The following is a 16235-nucleotide window of genomic DNA, read 5'->3' as shown; positions in this document are numbered from 1 at the left end:
CTTTGAGTGGCGATTGTTGAGGGGCAGATGCCATAAGGTTGTTTGGGCATATGTATAATTTGCAATGAGATTTGGCGAATCTTTTGAGCTTTTGGGAGATGAGATCCTCCGATAATATCTCAAATTTGGTCCAGATTCTGTCTGCTGGGTATACACCAGGGTCTGGGTCTAGACAGTCAAGGAGTACGGCGTAGTCGTTGGTACTGACAGGTATTTTAAGTCGTAGTTGTATGATTTTCTCATTAAAGTATTTTGCGAGATTGTCTGCTCCTGGTGTATCTTTACTGTTAGTTGTGACTGGTGTGATATCTAATAGTTTGTTCACAGGTTGGAAGAGTTTATGTGTGTCCTTGTAGTTAGGTCCAATTACAGTTTTGTAATGTAATCTTTTGGTTTGTCTTATAGTATATTTACATTTTCTTTGAAGTTGTTTCCAGGCATTAAGTGTGGGTTCATCTTTCTTTTTATTCCACGCTCGTTCTAACCTTCTAACTTGTGTTTTAATTTTTTTTCAGTTCTTCATTGAACCATGGTGTTGAGTTCTTTCTGTGTGAGGTTCTGGTTTGAGTTGGGGCAATATATTCTAATATTGATCTACATCTATCGTCCCATTCTAGGAGGAATTGGTTTGTATCTGCTTTTATTGTCCATCCATTGTGGTAGATTTGTTGCCAGAATATTACCAGATCTATTTTTCCTCTCGTGGAGTAGGTTTTTCGTTCTTGTTTAAGTGATTCTTTCGTTCGCCATTGGAGGAAGATGAATGCTTTATAGTGGTCTGACCACGGTACGGGTGTCCATTTTGTATCTGTTATTATAAGGTTGGAGTCAGGTTTGAATTTGTGTGTGATAATGTCTAGTGTGTGTCTTTTAGTGTGAGTTGGTTGCGTGTTTGGTCTGTGAAGATCCCATAATTGTAGGAACTCTTTGCATTCTTGGGTGTTTATTGAGGTAAGATCTTCAAGGTGCAGGTTGATGTCTCCGATTATGATGAGGTTTGAGGTAGAGACACAAGTGTTCGAGATAAAGTCCATGGAGTGTGTTTGGGCATCTTGCCAATTGCCTGGTGGTCTGTAGAGTAGGACTGCGTTGAGGTGTTCTTGCAGTTTGGGGTGATTAATTCTAACCGAGGCGATTTGAAGTTGTGGCAGAATGGATTCAGCTGTGGTTGTGATGGTGAATTCGGATTTGTATATTATAGCTATTCCTCCTCCTCTTTTTGTATCCTGGTGGGCATAAATCTAAAATTATGGGGTCTTTGAGGTCGTGGATCCAGGTTTCAGTGATGAATAGGAGGTCAAGATTGTCTGTAGTGATCCAATCTATTATGGTTTCTGTTTTGTTTACTACTGATCTGGCATTTACGTATCCCAATTGGATTGAATGGTATGGTTTGGTTTGAGACATAGATGTGTTCATTTTTATTAATTGCCTATTTTCTTGGAATCTGGTTTTGTTACATCCTTTCTTCCCTTTTTGTTGGTTATTTCCCTATGTATTTGTTTTTCCTTTTAGTTGGTGGTTGTTCTTTTGGTCTGGTGAGTTGTATACAGGTTGTCTATAGGGTTTGTGTGCTGTGGGTAGGTTGTTGTTTATGTTGGGAGTAGTCCATGCGTAATAGATTAGTGGGAGGAAGTAAATTATCATGAGCAGTTTGCTGGTGTTCATGTTGGCTTCAGTTCGTGATGTTTGGTTATTCCTGAGGGTATTAGTGAAATTTTGTATGAACATCAAGCAGTGTCAGCATTAGGCAATTTCAACATCAGCATTGTGCACATTAAACAGAGATTTAAATGTAGTTTTAGGCAGTATCCGCATTGAGCATGCTTAACATCAGCGTTACCAGCAATAAACAGTATCAACATTAGGCAGTATCAACGTCTAGTAATATCAATATTAAGCTGTGTCAGCATTAAGCAGTGTCAGCTGCGATCAGTATCAACATTAATTAGTTAAAGCTTATAGAGCATTGGAGCATTTAAAGGAGTCAGTTAACATGTTGCAAGGTAAATATAAAGCTTTTAAAGTCTATAAGCATTTAAACATTTAAAGGAAATCTATTCAACATATTGCAAAGCATATACAAAGCATTTGGAGCATTTAGTGCAATCTTTTAAAGCATTTACAGCATTTAAGAAGGTCTTACTGCATGCTACAAAGCATGTTGGCTCCCAGCTGCTAGCAGATGGATTTTGCTCCCCTCGTCCTGATCGCATGCAGTATCGGATCGGCGGGGCCACGCTGTGCTCCCTGGTTGAGTTGAGCCGTTCATAGAATCAATTCACTTGGGAGGATTTTCGGTGGAAGTCCCATTTCACTGCTTGCAAATTGGTCCTCTTCTCCGATGGGTGGGATTCGATCGAGCTCTCTAGCCCAGGTTCTTGCGTGCTCGTTTCTTGCTCGCAGGTTGTCTTTATAGCGGGTGGGTTTCGGTCGGGCAGTATCCATGTGGGGTCCCGTCTCGTCCCGTAGTTTGTTAGATTTTTTTCACTTTTTAAAGTTTCCTTTGTTTTTCCACGCGGCCGGGTTGTGCCCTTTTTCTGTTAACAGGTACAATCGCGTCTTTTGATTTTTCCGAAGCCGTTTTTCCTTCCATGTCATCGAAGACACCCAGCTGCTTCAAATGTTGTACTCTGTGCAACCGGACCATCTCAGCTACCGATACCCACGCCTGGTGTATCCAGTGCCTTGGCCTGACCATAGCCCAGCCGCTTGTAGTCTGTGTCTTCATATGAAGAAACAGACCCAAGTGTCTCGAGAAGCCCAACGAGAAAAGCTTTTTGGTGCTCAGTCCGGTACGTCGACATCGGTACTGAGGTTGGCGGCATCGACATCGAAGGAAGCATCGACGTCTGGAGCAGAGGTAATGGCTGCTCAAAGACCAACTCACGCTGGGAGCAGTGAGGCATTGAGTGGGTCTCCACCTGCCTCGAGGCCTCCTGTTATGCAGGCCTTCCAGGACCAACCTTCGTCGGACCCGGCCCAGAGAAGGCTTGTGGATTCCACGTCCTCATCGGTACAGAGGAGTCTCGATGACGGACATCGAGCGAAGGCGAAGAAGCGCCGTCGTCATTCTCTTTCGACACACAGTGCCGGGAGCTCCAGGACGTCGAAGGAATTGGCACCCGAGAAGCGTCGGCGCCGAGAGGATTGCTCCCTCTCTATACAGGAGGTGCCAATGCGTCGGGCTTCTGGCAGCCCAGTACCTGCTCCCGAGCCTTGACAGATTTTGCCACCGGCTCCTTTACCGACCCCACAACTTTGTTCGATGGCAGCTCTCGACGAGTGCATCAGGGCCCTGCTTCCAGAGCTTCTGGAAGGATTGCTGCGCCAGTCTGCTTCGGTGTTGGGGGTGCTTGCACCTTCCGTACTGTCTGCTGCAGCAGCATCTGGCCCTTCGCCTGTGGTGAGGTCCCTGACCTCAGTGCCGCCTGCCACCCAGGTCGACTCCCCTTCGACGTCGGTGGAGGAAGCTCCACCGGAGTCCAGGCGGTCGTCGACTTCTCGGCACCGCCATCGAGGATGTTGTTCCTCGGTGTCGAGGCAGGCTCAGTTTCGGACTGCTCTGAGGGATGTCTTGTCCTGTACTGAAGATGAGCATTCATGGGACGAAGAGGAATATCCCAGGTACTTTTCTTTTGACTAGTCCTATGAGATTCCCTCTGATCCTTTTCCTGCACCAGAAAGGAGACTTTCTCTACCGGAGAGTCTATCCTTTACCTCCTTTGTTAGGAAAATGGCTGCTGTTATTCCCTTCCCTATGGAGGTTGAGGATGAGCCCAGGGTTGAGATGCTCGAGGTCCTGGATTATCCTTCTCCGCCTAGAGAGGCTGCAACGGCTCCTTTGCATAGCGTACTGAAGGAAGTCCTTATGCGAAACTGGTCATTCCCTCTGTCTAATCCCGTGATCCCGAGAAAAGCTGAATCCCAATATCAGATCCATGGTGAACCTGGATTGATGAAGTCTCAGCTACCTCACAATTCCATGGTGTTGGACTCCACCCTCAAAAGAGCGAAGAGCACTAGGGATTATGCCTCGGCACTCCCAGGCAGAGAATCTAGAACCTTGGGCTCTTTTGGGAGGAAGACGTATCAGGCCGCTATGCTAACTGCCGAGATCCAGCTCTTCACGAGCGTCCACTTGCGGAACTCGGCGAGGCAACTGTCCAGCTTGGTTGATGCATTCCCTCCAGAGCATGCCGGGCCTTTTCGCCAGGTGGTCAGGCAGCAGATGTTGTGTCGAAAATTCCTGGCCAGGGGTAACATAGTAGCATAGTAGATGACTGCAGAAAAAAGACCGGCACGGTCCATCCAGTCTGCCCAACAAGACAACCCATGTGTGCCACTTTTTGTGTATACCCCACCTTGATCTGCACCTGTGCTCCTCAGGGCACAGACCGTACAAGTCGGCCCAGCACTAGCCCCGCCTCCCAACCACCGGCTCTGGTACAGACCGTATAAGTCTGCCCAGCACTATCCCTGCCTCCCAACCTCCAGTCCCGCCTCCCACCACCGGTTCCGGTACAGACCGTACCAGTCTGCCCAGCACTATCCCTGCCTCCCACCACCGGCTCTGGCACAGACCGTATAAGTCTGCCCAGCACTATCCCTGCCTCCCACCACCGGCTCTGGCACAGACCGTATAAGCCTGCCCAGCACTATCCCCGCCTCCCAACCTCCAGCCCCGCCTCCCACTACTGGCTCTGCTATCCAATCTCGGTTAAGCTCCTGAGGATCCATTCCTTCTGAACAGGATTTCTTTGTTTATCCCACGCATGTTTGAATTCCGTTACCGTTTTCATCTCCACCACCTCCCGGGGGAGGGCATTCCAAGCATCCACCACTCTCTCCGTGAAGAAATACTTCCTGACATTTTTCTTGAGTCTGCCCCCGTTCAATCTCATTTTATGTCCTCTCGTTCTACCGCCTTCGTATCTCCGGAAAAGGTTCGTTTGCGGATTAATACCTTTCAAACATTTGAACGTCTGTATCATATCACCCCTGTTTCTCCTTTCCTCCAGGGTATACATGTTCAGGTCAGCAAGTCTCTCCTCATACGTCTTGTAACGCAAATTCCATATCATTCTCTTAGCTTTTCTTTGCACCGCTTCGATTCTTTTTACTTTTGATGTAGCATCCAGGATTGCTGCTCAAGGTATAGTGATGCGCAGACTCTCAAGGCTGCTTATCTCTGACCTGGATCATTTGGTCCAGCAGCGGATGGCGGATGTTTCTTGCCAGGGGGATAACCTTTTTGGTGAGAAAGTAGAGGATGTAGTTGACCAGATCAAGAAGCATAATGATGCTATGGATTCTCTCTCCCACCAGGTGTCTTCTGCTACTACCTCATCTTGGAGATTTTTTTTTTTTTGGGAGGGATGAGGAGTGCTCCCTGTTCCTATGCTAGGCGTAGGTACACTCCTCCTTCTCGGCAGCCTGCCCAGGCTCAGCCCCAGCGCGCTTGTTCTCATCAACAGCGTGCGCCTAAGGCCCCTGGTGGTCCCCAACAAAAGGGATGGGCTTTTGACTGGCTTCAGTTCAGCATATCCTCAGTAAAAGTGTCCGTACCAGACGACTTGCCGTTAGGGGGGAGGTTGATGTTTATTCACCAAAGGTGGCCTCTCGTAACCTCCGACCAGTGGGTTCTTCAAATTGTCCGGTTACGATACACTCTCAACCTGGAATCCAAACCTCCAAATTGCTCACCGGGAGCTCATTCATACAGCTCCCAGCACAAGCAGGTACTTGAAGAGGAACTCTCCGCCCTTCTAAAGGCCAGTGCAGTCGAACCCGTTCCACCAGGGGATGAAGGGCTGGGATTTTATTCCAGGTACTTCCTTGTGCAAAAGAAAACAGGGTGGATGTGTCCCATCCTAGACCTAAGGGCCCTGAACAAATTTCTAGTCCAAGAAAAATTCAGGATGGTTTCCCTGGGCACCCTTCTTCCCATGATTCAAGAGAACGATTGTCTATGCTCTCTAGACGTAAAGGATGCTTACACACGCATCTCGATACTTCCAGCTCACAGAAAGTATCTTCGATTTCGGCTAGGAACACAGCACTTTCAGTACTGTCTACTGCCCTTTGGTCTGGCGTCTGCGCCCAGAGTGTTCACAAAGTGCCTAGCGGTAGTCGCAGCATCGCTACGCAGACTGGGAGTGCATGTGTTCCCTTATCTTGACGATTGGCTGGTAAAGAGCACCTCTGAGGTAGTAGGTGCTCTACAGTCCATGCGAATGACTGTTCAAGTGCTAGAGCTATTGGGGTTCGTGATAAATTATTCCAAGTCCCATCTCACCCCAGTCAAAACTTGGAATTCATTGGAGCTCCGTTGAACACAGACAGCTCATGCTTATCTTCCCGAGGCAAGGGCAGACCAACCTCCTGTCCCTAGTGTCCATAGTGTGAGCGCCTCAACAGATCACGGCTCGACAGATGTTGACTCCTGATGCACATGGCCTCCACAGTTCATGTAACTCCCATGGCACGTCTACACATGAGACCAGCTCAATTGGCCCTAGCTTCCCAGTGGTGTCAAGCTGGGGGGGATCTAGAGGATGTAATCCAACTGTCCACCGACTTTCGGAATTCCATTCAGTGGTGGACGATTCAATCCAGTTTGACCTTGGGACGCCCATTCCAAATTCCTCAGCCACAAAAAGTGCTGACGACGGATGCATCCCTCCTGGGGTGGGGGGCTCATGTAGATGGGCTTCACACTCAAGGAGCTTGGTCCTTTCAGGAAAAAGGTCTTCAGATCAACCTCCTGGAATTATGAGCGATCTGGAATGCTCTGAAGGCTTTCAGAGATCGGCTGTCCAACCAAATCACTTTGATTCAGACAGACAATCAGGTTGCCATGCATTACACCAACAAGCAGGGGGGCACCTGATCTTGCCCTCTGTGTCAGGAAACTGTCTAGATGTGGCTTTGGGCACACCGTCACGGCATGTTTCTCCAAGCCACGTATCTGGCAGGCGTAAACAACAGTCTGGCTGACAGATTGAGCAGGATAATGCAACCTCACGAGTGGTCACTGAACATGGGCGTAGTCCGCAAGGTCTTCCGAGCGTGAGGCACCCCCTCGGTGGATCTTTGTGCCACTCAGATCAATCACAAGGTTCCTCAGTTCTGTTCCAGGCTTCAGGCCCACGACAGACTAGCATCAGATGCCTTTCTCCTACATTGGGGGACAGGCCTTCTGTATGCGTATCCTCCCATACCTCTAGTAGGGAAGACTTTGCTGAAACTCAAGCAAGACTGCGGAACCATGATCCTGATTGCACCCTTCTGGCCATGCCGGATTTGGTTCCCTCTTCTTCTGGAGTTGTCCTCCGAGGAACCGTGGAGATAGGAATGTTTTCCAGCCCTTATCACCGGAACGAGGGGTCGCTTCTACATCCCATCCTCCAGTCTCTGGCTCTCACAGCCTGGATGTTGAGAGCTTAGAATTCGCCTCCCTGAGTCTTTCAGAGGGTGTCTCCCGAGTCTTGCTTGCTTCCAGAAGAGATTCCACAAAGAGCTGTTACTCTTTCAGATGGAAGAGGTTTGCCGTCTGGTGTGACAGCAAGGCCCTAGATCCTCTTTCTTGTCCTACACAGACCCTGCTTGAATACCGTCTATCTCTGGACAGCCTTTAGTTGTTCGCCTAATGAGAGGTTTGTTTTTGTCAAAGCCCCCTGTCAAACTTCCACCAGTGTCATGGGATCTCAACGTCGTTCTCACCCAGCTGATTGAAAGCTCCTTTTGAGCCACTGAATTCCTGCCATCTGAAGTACTTGACCTGGAAGGTCATTTTCTTAGTGGCTGTTACTTCAGCTCATAGAGGCAGTGAGCTTCAAGCCGTGGTAGTGCATGTACCTTATATTAAGTTTCATCAACAGAGTAGTCCTCCGCACACACCCTAAGTTCCAGCCCAAGGTGGTGTCGGAGTTCCATCTGAACCAGTCAGTTGTCTTGCCAGTATTCTTTCCCCGTCCTCATACCCGCCCTGGCGAAAACAGTTTGCATACCTTGGACTGCAAGAGAGCATTGGCCTTTTACGTGCCGCGGACAAAGCCCTTCAGACAGTCCATCCAGTTGTTTGTTTCTTTTGATACCAACAGGAGGGGAGTCGCCATTGGAAAACGCACAGACTCCAGTTGGCTAGCAGATTGCATTTCCTTCACTTACGCCCAAGCTGGGCTGACTCTATAGGGCCATGGCTGCGTCAGTGGCTCACTTAAAGTCAGCCTGTATTGAAGAGATTTGCAAGGCTGCAAAGTGGTCATCAGTCCACACATTCACATCTCACTACTGCCTTGAGGGGAATACCCGACACGACAGTCGGTATGGGCAGGTTAGTGCTGCAGAATCTGTTTTGGGTTTAGAATCCAACTCCACCCCCCCCCCCCCCGACCCATTTTTGTTCTGTTCCAAGCTGCACTCTCAGTTAGTTGTTTATGGTTTCAGGTCAATCTTTATGTCCTCGCCGTTGCGAGGCCTAATTGACCAATGTTCATTGTTTTGAGTGAGCCTGGTTGCTGGGGATACCCCACATGTGAGAACAAGCAGCCTGCTTGTCCTTAGAGAAAGTGAAGATACTTACTTGTAGCAGGTATTCTCTGAGGACAGCAGGCTGATTGTTCTCACAAACCCGCCCACCTCCCCTTTGGAGTTATTTATTTCTTTATAAGGTTTTTTATTTAACTGACGAGATGTGCTCACACGACGGGTGGGAATTCAGTCTGCGCATGCGCGGTGCACGCTGCACGCGTGCCAGAATATTCTGGTAAAACGTTTTTATTTTGCTTGCAAAATGTCGATTCCTGGGCCGACCTGGACGTTGACCCACATGTGAGAACAATCAGCCTGCTGTCCTCGGAGAATACCTGCTCTGCTACAGGTAAGTATCTTCGCTACCCCATTGAATAAGGTAGATATTCTAACTATCCAGCAGTTACGTTTTCACAGAAGGACTCTTTTTGTTGAACTTTTGTGAACCCTTCTTTCAGTAACTGGTGGCACCTTCTTGGGCAGCACTAACTTCAACTAAACATTTCCTTTAACTGTTCATCAACCTCTCACATATTCTTAGATGAATTCCCCCCCCCCCCCCCCTTCCTTCTAAAACTACTTGAATCCACGCTAAGCGCTGTTCTGTAAATGTTGCTTAGTGCTAAGGGACCCTTAGAGAATTGGCGCTGAGCACAGATCTTAACGATACCTAGTCGCCATTGACTAAATCTATAGTCCTCGGTATGTAATTAAACTCTGGAATTCCATGCCAGAGAATATGGTAAATGTAGTTCACTTAGCAGAGTTTAAAAAAGGTTTAGACATGTTCCTAAAAGAAAAGTCCATAAACAATTATTAAGATGGACTTGGGAAAATCCACATCTTGTTTCTGGGATAAGCTGCATAAAATCTGTTTTACTCTTTTGGGATCTTGCCAGGTACTTGTGACCTGAATTGGCCACTGTTGGAAACAAGATACAGGGCTTGATAGACCATCAACCTGATGTTTATATTCTTAATTATTTTCTGCATATAGTTGCTTCTGCATTACATGAAGCATCAGTCATTGGACCAGATGCACATGATGGAAACGGTGGTAGCATCTACAATTTGTCTAGTACCCTCAAGTTCACTTGAGTCTCACAGAGTTCTCTGTTCTTGTGCTTGTCACTACTTTCTTACAGCTACAAGTCCGGTCTACCCTTGGAGTTCTGGTGCAGTGCAGTATAAGGTGATGGCCTTGGTTCAGCGTTCTATACTGAGGTGTTAGCCTTAAAGCTCCCAGTTGATTAATAATATCAGATTGCATACTGTTGACTGGGATGCTCATTTTCAGGATCAGGTGGTGTAAAGGTCCATATTTATTTATTTAGTATTCTGATCTTTCATCTCTCTGGAGTTTTGATCAGTTCATCTACTGCTTCAGGTCTTCTGCTTTCATTTTCATGGAAGAGCCCTGGGGGTGTTTTCTTCTGAAGGCCTTACTACAGTGCTTTAAGTCAAAAGATAAGGAGATATGAGAAGCATTTTCTTCTATTTGTAGTGCTCCTTGCCAGAATAGAAAATATTCTAGCAGAATTTGGGTGATGTCTAACCACTTACTCCATTTCGCTATTTTAATATTTGCCAGGACAGAAGGGAATGAGTTGAGCTGCAGCTGACATTGTTACTTCCTTTCAGCTGGTTTTGCAGCTGCCCTGGCTACTTTATATTGCTGTTGGCTAGCCCAAGGGTGGGAGGAAAGTCAATAAATTAGTGTTTTTTTTTTTTTTAATAGCTAACATTTTAAGTAATATTTACATCTCTGTTCTTTAACTCATGTAAATAATTTTGTTTCCAGACTGCATAGTAGCTTTGGAGCCCTTTTACTAAAATGCACCAAAATTTAGAGTTGTTACAGCTTAACAATGGATTTTACGGCACAGTAACTGCAAGTTTTACCTCACTCTTTTTATGGGCATTCCTACTGTTTTTATTGCAGGCTGTTCCCATGTGCTCTACTTGCAGAGCATTAACTCTGCATTAGTGAGTTACTGCTGGATAAGTGTAGCTCACTAGCATTCTAATGCTTCTGTTCCCACTCTCTGCCCATGCCACACCTCCTGAGTGGGGGGGGGGAAAAACCCTGAAAAAGGCAATAATGCACAGTTTAACATATGGAAACAGGCAAACTACCACAAAACCCCTTAACAGGGTTGTGCAGTAGCCTGTTTCTGCATGTTAATCAAACCTTAAACTACTACTACTACTACTTAACATTTCTAGAGTGCTACTAGGGTTACGCAGCGCTGTACAAATTAACAAAGAAGGACGGTCCCTGCTCAAAGGAGCTTACAATCTAAAGAACTTGATGCCATTTCGTGGAAGGGCTCCTTTGTCTTTAATGGGTATACACCAGCATTTAGTTGAACAAACATAACATAGTAACATAGTAGATGAAGGCAGAAAAAGACCTGCACGGTCCATCTAGTCTGCCCAAGAATTTAAACTCATATGTGCTACTTTATGGGTATACTTGACCTTGATTTGTTTCTGCCATTTTCAGGGCACAGACTGTAGAAGTCTGCCCAGAACAAGGCCCACCCCCCCAACCACCAGCCCCATCTCCCCCCACTGGCTCTGCCACCCAATCTCGGCTAAGCTTCTGAGGATCCCTCAGGATATGCTTATCTATAGAGGCCAAAATTAGCTGCAGATGCCTGGCTCAGCGTGAGAGCCAAGGGGGTGTAGGCCTACCAGATACGTGGCGCTATTTGAAGATCTATGTTTAATTCTGCTGCAACATTTCAAATTTACAATGGACTGTGTGGTTTTAGTCTTAATTTGTATATTTTCTGTTTTAGTTTGCAGTAAATATGTTTCGAACGTTACCCCCATCCTCCAATCCAACAGGAGCTGAATTTGATCCAGAGGAAGATGAACCAACACTAGAGGCTGCTTGGCCTCATCTACAGGTAAAGTTAATCTTCATTTATTTATTTTTTCAAAATGTAATTTTAATCATTTTAGTTAAAAAAAAAAAAAAAAAAAAAAAATACAAACAAACTTCATACTTTATTGCTTCATGTAGTTGGCTACATGTGGATGCATGTTAATTGATGTATTTCATATTATTGAATGCATGAGAAACTTTTTACTAATTAGTAAGCACCTGCTACAGCTCAAGAAACAGAAACCTAATCAGAAGACAGTTGTAGTAGAGCGTTTTTAGAGACTATTGTGGCCTCTGACTTTGGTCAGTATTCACCACTTGACCCTCTGTTGTCCTTTTTTCCTCTAACCCTTCTGAGTTTTGGTATTTCTTCCTCTAAATTTGTCTGTCCTACAGAAATGATTCTCTGATACATCACTTATTGTCAGCATGTTTTCTGATGTATCAGTAACCAGCCATCTAGGATGATAGTTTATTTCCTCAAATATGGCATGTATAAAAGCTGTGCTTGCTTCCTGCCTCTTCTCTGCACCCATTGTTCCTTTTTTGTCCCCAGTCATAGATACTTTTCTTTCTACTTATCACTCTTCCTTTTAGCTTGTCTTCTCATTTTCTGTTTGGCTTTCAAGCAAAAAATGATCATCTTTCATTCCACTGTACTCTAGTCTAAGTTTTATATCATTATTTTGCCCAAATCACAGCAGTCTGTGGGCTCAATTCACCCAAAATCATAATGTTTCTGTCAAAAAAAGTATTAGTTTCAAAAATAAAAATAGTGTGGGGGGGGATGGGATAAACTAGACTGATGACCCTCTTAAGCAGAGAGGAGTCTTTCACATGAAGTCTTACCCATGAGTTGCCATCCACCATGTTGATCAGGACTGACCCTGGAAGTAATGTCAGTGTTGGGGGCCAGCTGAGTTCTTCAAAATATCAGCCCCTGCCACAGAATGTGGCTGCAGATACATAGTTGTAGGTGTATGCCCAAAATGGAAAAGACCCTTTGGAGTCCAAGTGGATCCCTGGTGTAAGCCTGAATGGAGACTGTGGTGGAAACTGATTCTGGACTGGATGTGGTGGGTTTTTCTCATTTATGGTATTGGCAAACAGATGAGGGAGATTTAAGTGGTGGGTGTAGGCTCCAAGTGGGTGCATGTTATAGGCTGTATGGATTCATTTATAATATTATCTCAAGTTTCGTAATCTTTCACTCTGGTACTAACTGTTTCAAATCATCAGAGGAAGCCTCCCTTAGCCATAATCCCTCTTCACCTCCCCTGATCCCATATGTGTTGCCAACCTCAGAAGCAGTTCTGCAGCATCCCTTGCTGTCTCACCAGAGCACCAGGGAGTTGATGAAGAGTTCTTTGACTCTTATACCCCAAGTGACTGAGTTTTCAAAGGAATGAAAAATTGGTTGTGGAATTGACTGATCTTGATGAGGTTAATATGTCGTTTTCTGTCTTAAAGCCTGTGGTCTTTCTGGTAATTTGGGAGGCCTCATCTGGTGAATCTCCTAAAGAACTAACTAATATAGACTTCTGGCATTTATTGACTAGGATGTAAGCCTTTACTAATAATTGTTTGTCTTAGCTGCGTTCTTTCTTAGGACAAACTGTGAATAAGTTTCAAGTAGAGGAAGCAGAGCTAGATAAGGTTAAAGAAAGTTATTGGCACATGATCAGTCTTTGAATTCTTTGAATACTATGCATAATGCTCTTGTGAAGGGGAAGGTTTTATTGAAAAATCAGTTGGTTAAAAAATATATCTCCACTCCAGATTGATCTCACCTTTGTAGATGTTGAAAAAATATTTCAAAGAGATTTTGTGTTTGGAACCCTCTACTTTTTCTGCTATTTCTACAGCCTTTTATGTTTATGGTTCTACTAAGAGGTTTGAAGGTGGAGAAGACTGAGAAAAATTAGATCTGAGCATTTTTTTGGTGACATGTTTAGAGGAGTAATATAAAGAGACTACAAAAATCACGAAAGGTAAGCAAGTCAGTTAAAAGCAAGTTAGGAAGGACCTGATCAGCAATGAAGAGGAGAACCACCAGTATAGCAAAGGAGTAAATTTTAAATAAAAGACAACAAAATACAGATGACTTGATGTGGCCACGATTCAGCAAGTGCCTACATCAGGGGTACCATAAAATACCTGTAAATATACACACACACATTTTTTTATCTATGTTTACAAGCAAATGTGACTGCACATGTGAAAAAAATAATTTAAAAACATAAGAATAGCCATACTGGGTCATTACTGGTCAGACCAATGGTCCACCTACTCCAGTATCCTGTTTCCAACAGTGGCCAATCCAGGTCACAAGTACCTGGCAGAAACCCAGATAGTAGCAACATTCCATGCTATTAACTCAAGGACAAGCAGTGCCTTCTCCATGTCTATCTCAATAAAAGACTATGAACTTTTCCTCCAGGAACGTGTCCAAACCTTTTTTTAAACCCAGATATGCTAACCATTGTTGCCATATTCTCCAGCAACAAGTTCCACAGCTTAACTATTCTTTGCATGAAAAAATATTTCTTCCTATTTGTTTGAAAAGTATTTCCATGTAACTTCATTGAGTGTTCCTAGTCTTTCCTATTTTTGAAAGAGTAAAAAATTGGTGTAGAACAGGTAAAGGTGAATCACTCTGGATTTTGTAGATCTCGGTCACATCTTCCCATAGCTGTCTCTTTTCCAAGCTGAAGTGCTATAACCTCTTTAGCCTTTCCTCATATATGAGTAGTTCATCCCCTTTATCATTTTGGTCGCCGTTCTTAGAATCTTTTCTAATTCTGCTATATCATTTCTGAGATATAGCGACCAGAATTGAACTCAAATTGGAGTCGCACCATAGAGGGTTACAGAGGCATTATAGTATTGGTCTTATTTACCATCCCTTTCCTGATGATTCCTAGCAACCTGTTTGCTTTTTTGGCTGCCACCACACACTGCACAGAGGATTACGGCATATTGTCTACAATGACACCTGTGTCTTTCTTGAGAGCTTCATGTGAGAACAAACAGGCAGCCTGCTTGTCCTCGGAGAAAGCGAAGATACTTACCTGTAGCAGGTATTTTCCGAGGACAGCAGGCTGATTGTTCTCACAAACCCGCCCACCTCCCCTTTGGAGTTGTTACTAGTTTGTTGTATGCTTTTTGATTTAACCAAGGGGCACGCTCACACGACAGGCGGGAAGTCGTCTGCACATGCGCTGTGGGCGTGATTCACGCGCCAGAAGACTCTGGGCAAAACTTTTTATTTTTGCTTCAAAAATTTGCTCCGTTTCCTGGGCCAACGCAGTCGTCGACCCACATGTGAGAACAATCAGCCTGCTGTCCTCTGAGAATACCTGCTACGGGTAAGTATCTTCGCTTTTTGGCAGAATCTACCGTCTCTGGTTGTGGACTGGTCCAAACAGTGTGAAATAAAGGTATGAAACACAGACCAAATAGGTGCTTTGAATATGCTGACCGTCAAAACATATTTTAGGAGAGCTAGAAGAGTACCAGTTTGATTGTAACAAAATTAGATAGCGGATGCTAGCCAATTCACTGAAGCTCATTACACTACGGGAATGCCAAAACTTTGGCAGGTGGAAGGAGAAAGTTTTATAGATTTGTTAATTTAGGTTATTTTAAGTTAGAAAGTAAAAACCTTTCATAGTTCAGAGTGTGAAGGTACTTCTCATGTGGATTCCTATGTAGTTTAAGAAACTTAAGAAGTTCTGTTTCCTCACTGACATGGAAAGATGTTGCCTCCTTTGGTAAGAACTTTGGATATGTATGTGGAACTACTTTGTTGTGCTGAAATTGAGTATTCAGTTCATAGGTGACTGAGTCAGGAAGTTCACTTATCATTCTAGCAGAAGTAACTCTTTGGGTAAGATGCTTGGGTGAAGCAGATTATATTGGCACAAAAGACTGTGTCATGAGAAAGCTATAGACAACAATGAGGTCCCATGGCACAGGAGACTTTTGAATTGGTTGCTTGACATAAAGAAGCCCTTTCATGAATTGAAGAATTTTCGAACACTAGAAGCAAGAAGTGCTTTGTTTCTTTCACAAAGTAACCTGTTTCATGGAAGCAGCAAAGTACCTGTTCTCAAATGTGTGTAGCCATAAGGGATAAACTGAAAGATGGTTGCTACTGTAGTATGCGCAAAAGAAGTGACATGCTAGCACAAGTTAAAAGGATAGAATCGTGTCACTTTACTCATTTCATTTTTTGTGGCAGTTAATGTGAAGCTTATACTTCCAAACTGGATTTTATGTATACAGAAAGGCGACAAGCATTTTCCTACCTAATGAGATATGTACTACTTAGATTGTGAGCCCATTAGGGACAGACCCAGTACCTGTAAAATGAAACTGTAAACCGCTTAGGTCTAAGTGGTATATAAATACTTATATTCATTAATTTATCAGATGGCGTGCTAGGAAACAGATTTCTGTACAGCCAGTGTTCATCTAGTACATATCCTTCAATGAACGGAACTAATGGTCTGTATACAGATTACACTTCTTACTCTTCTTTATGTTGTAAAGGCCTTATGTAAATATATATTACATCAGCACTGTCAGATAACCAAGGTGCCTTTAAAGTTTTGTACAGCATCACATTTATGTTGAAGTACAGGACTTTATGCCACACCCCTGTCTTTTATTTTTATTATACTAACTAATAAGTACGACAGCTGCATGAACTACTTGCTTGATAATCTAGAGGTCAAGGCAATGCCTCTCTTTAGGAATGGTGTGCTAGAGCCACTGCTGAAGGCAGAGGAAGATATTGTACTCT

The 16235-nt window shown here is 44.5% G+C and overlaps 1 protein-coding gene across 5 annotated transcripts in view; it reads left to right on the top strand.

Annotated features, from left to right (window-relative positions):
- The window catches only part of PPP2R5C (protein phosphatase 2 regulatory subunit B'gamma), a 289245-nt gene that overhangs the window by 106795 nt on the left and 166215 nt on the right, over positions 1 to 16235 (top strand). For all 5 annotated transcript variants that reach the window (XM_030215541.1, XM_030215540.1, XM_030215539.1 and 2 more), the window contains one exon: positions 11340 to 11450. In XM_030215541.1, the coding sequence (XP_030071401.1) occupies positions 11340 to 11450 (111 nt within the window). The remainder of the gene's footprint in view (positions 1 to 11339; positions 11451 to 16235) is intronic.

The sequence above is a fragment of the Microcaecilia unicolor genome, chromosome 9, assembly GCF_901765095.1.
Source record: "Microcaecilia unicolor chromosome 9, aMicUni1.1, whole genome shotgun sequence".
Classification (NCBI taxonomy): Eukaryota; Metazoa; Chordata; class Amphibia; order Gymnophiona; family Siphonopidae; genus Microcaecilia; species Microcaecilia unicolor.
This window is presented reverse-complemented; position numbering and strand designations above follow the sequence as displayed.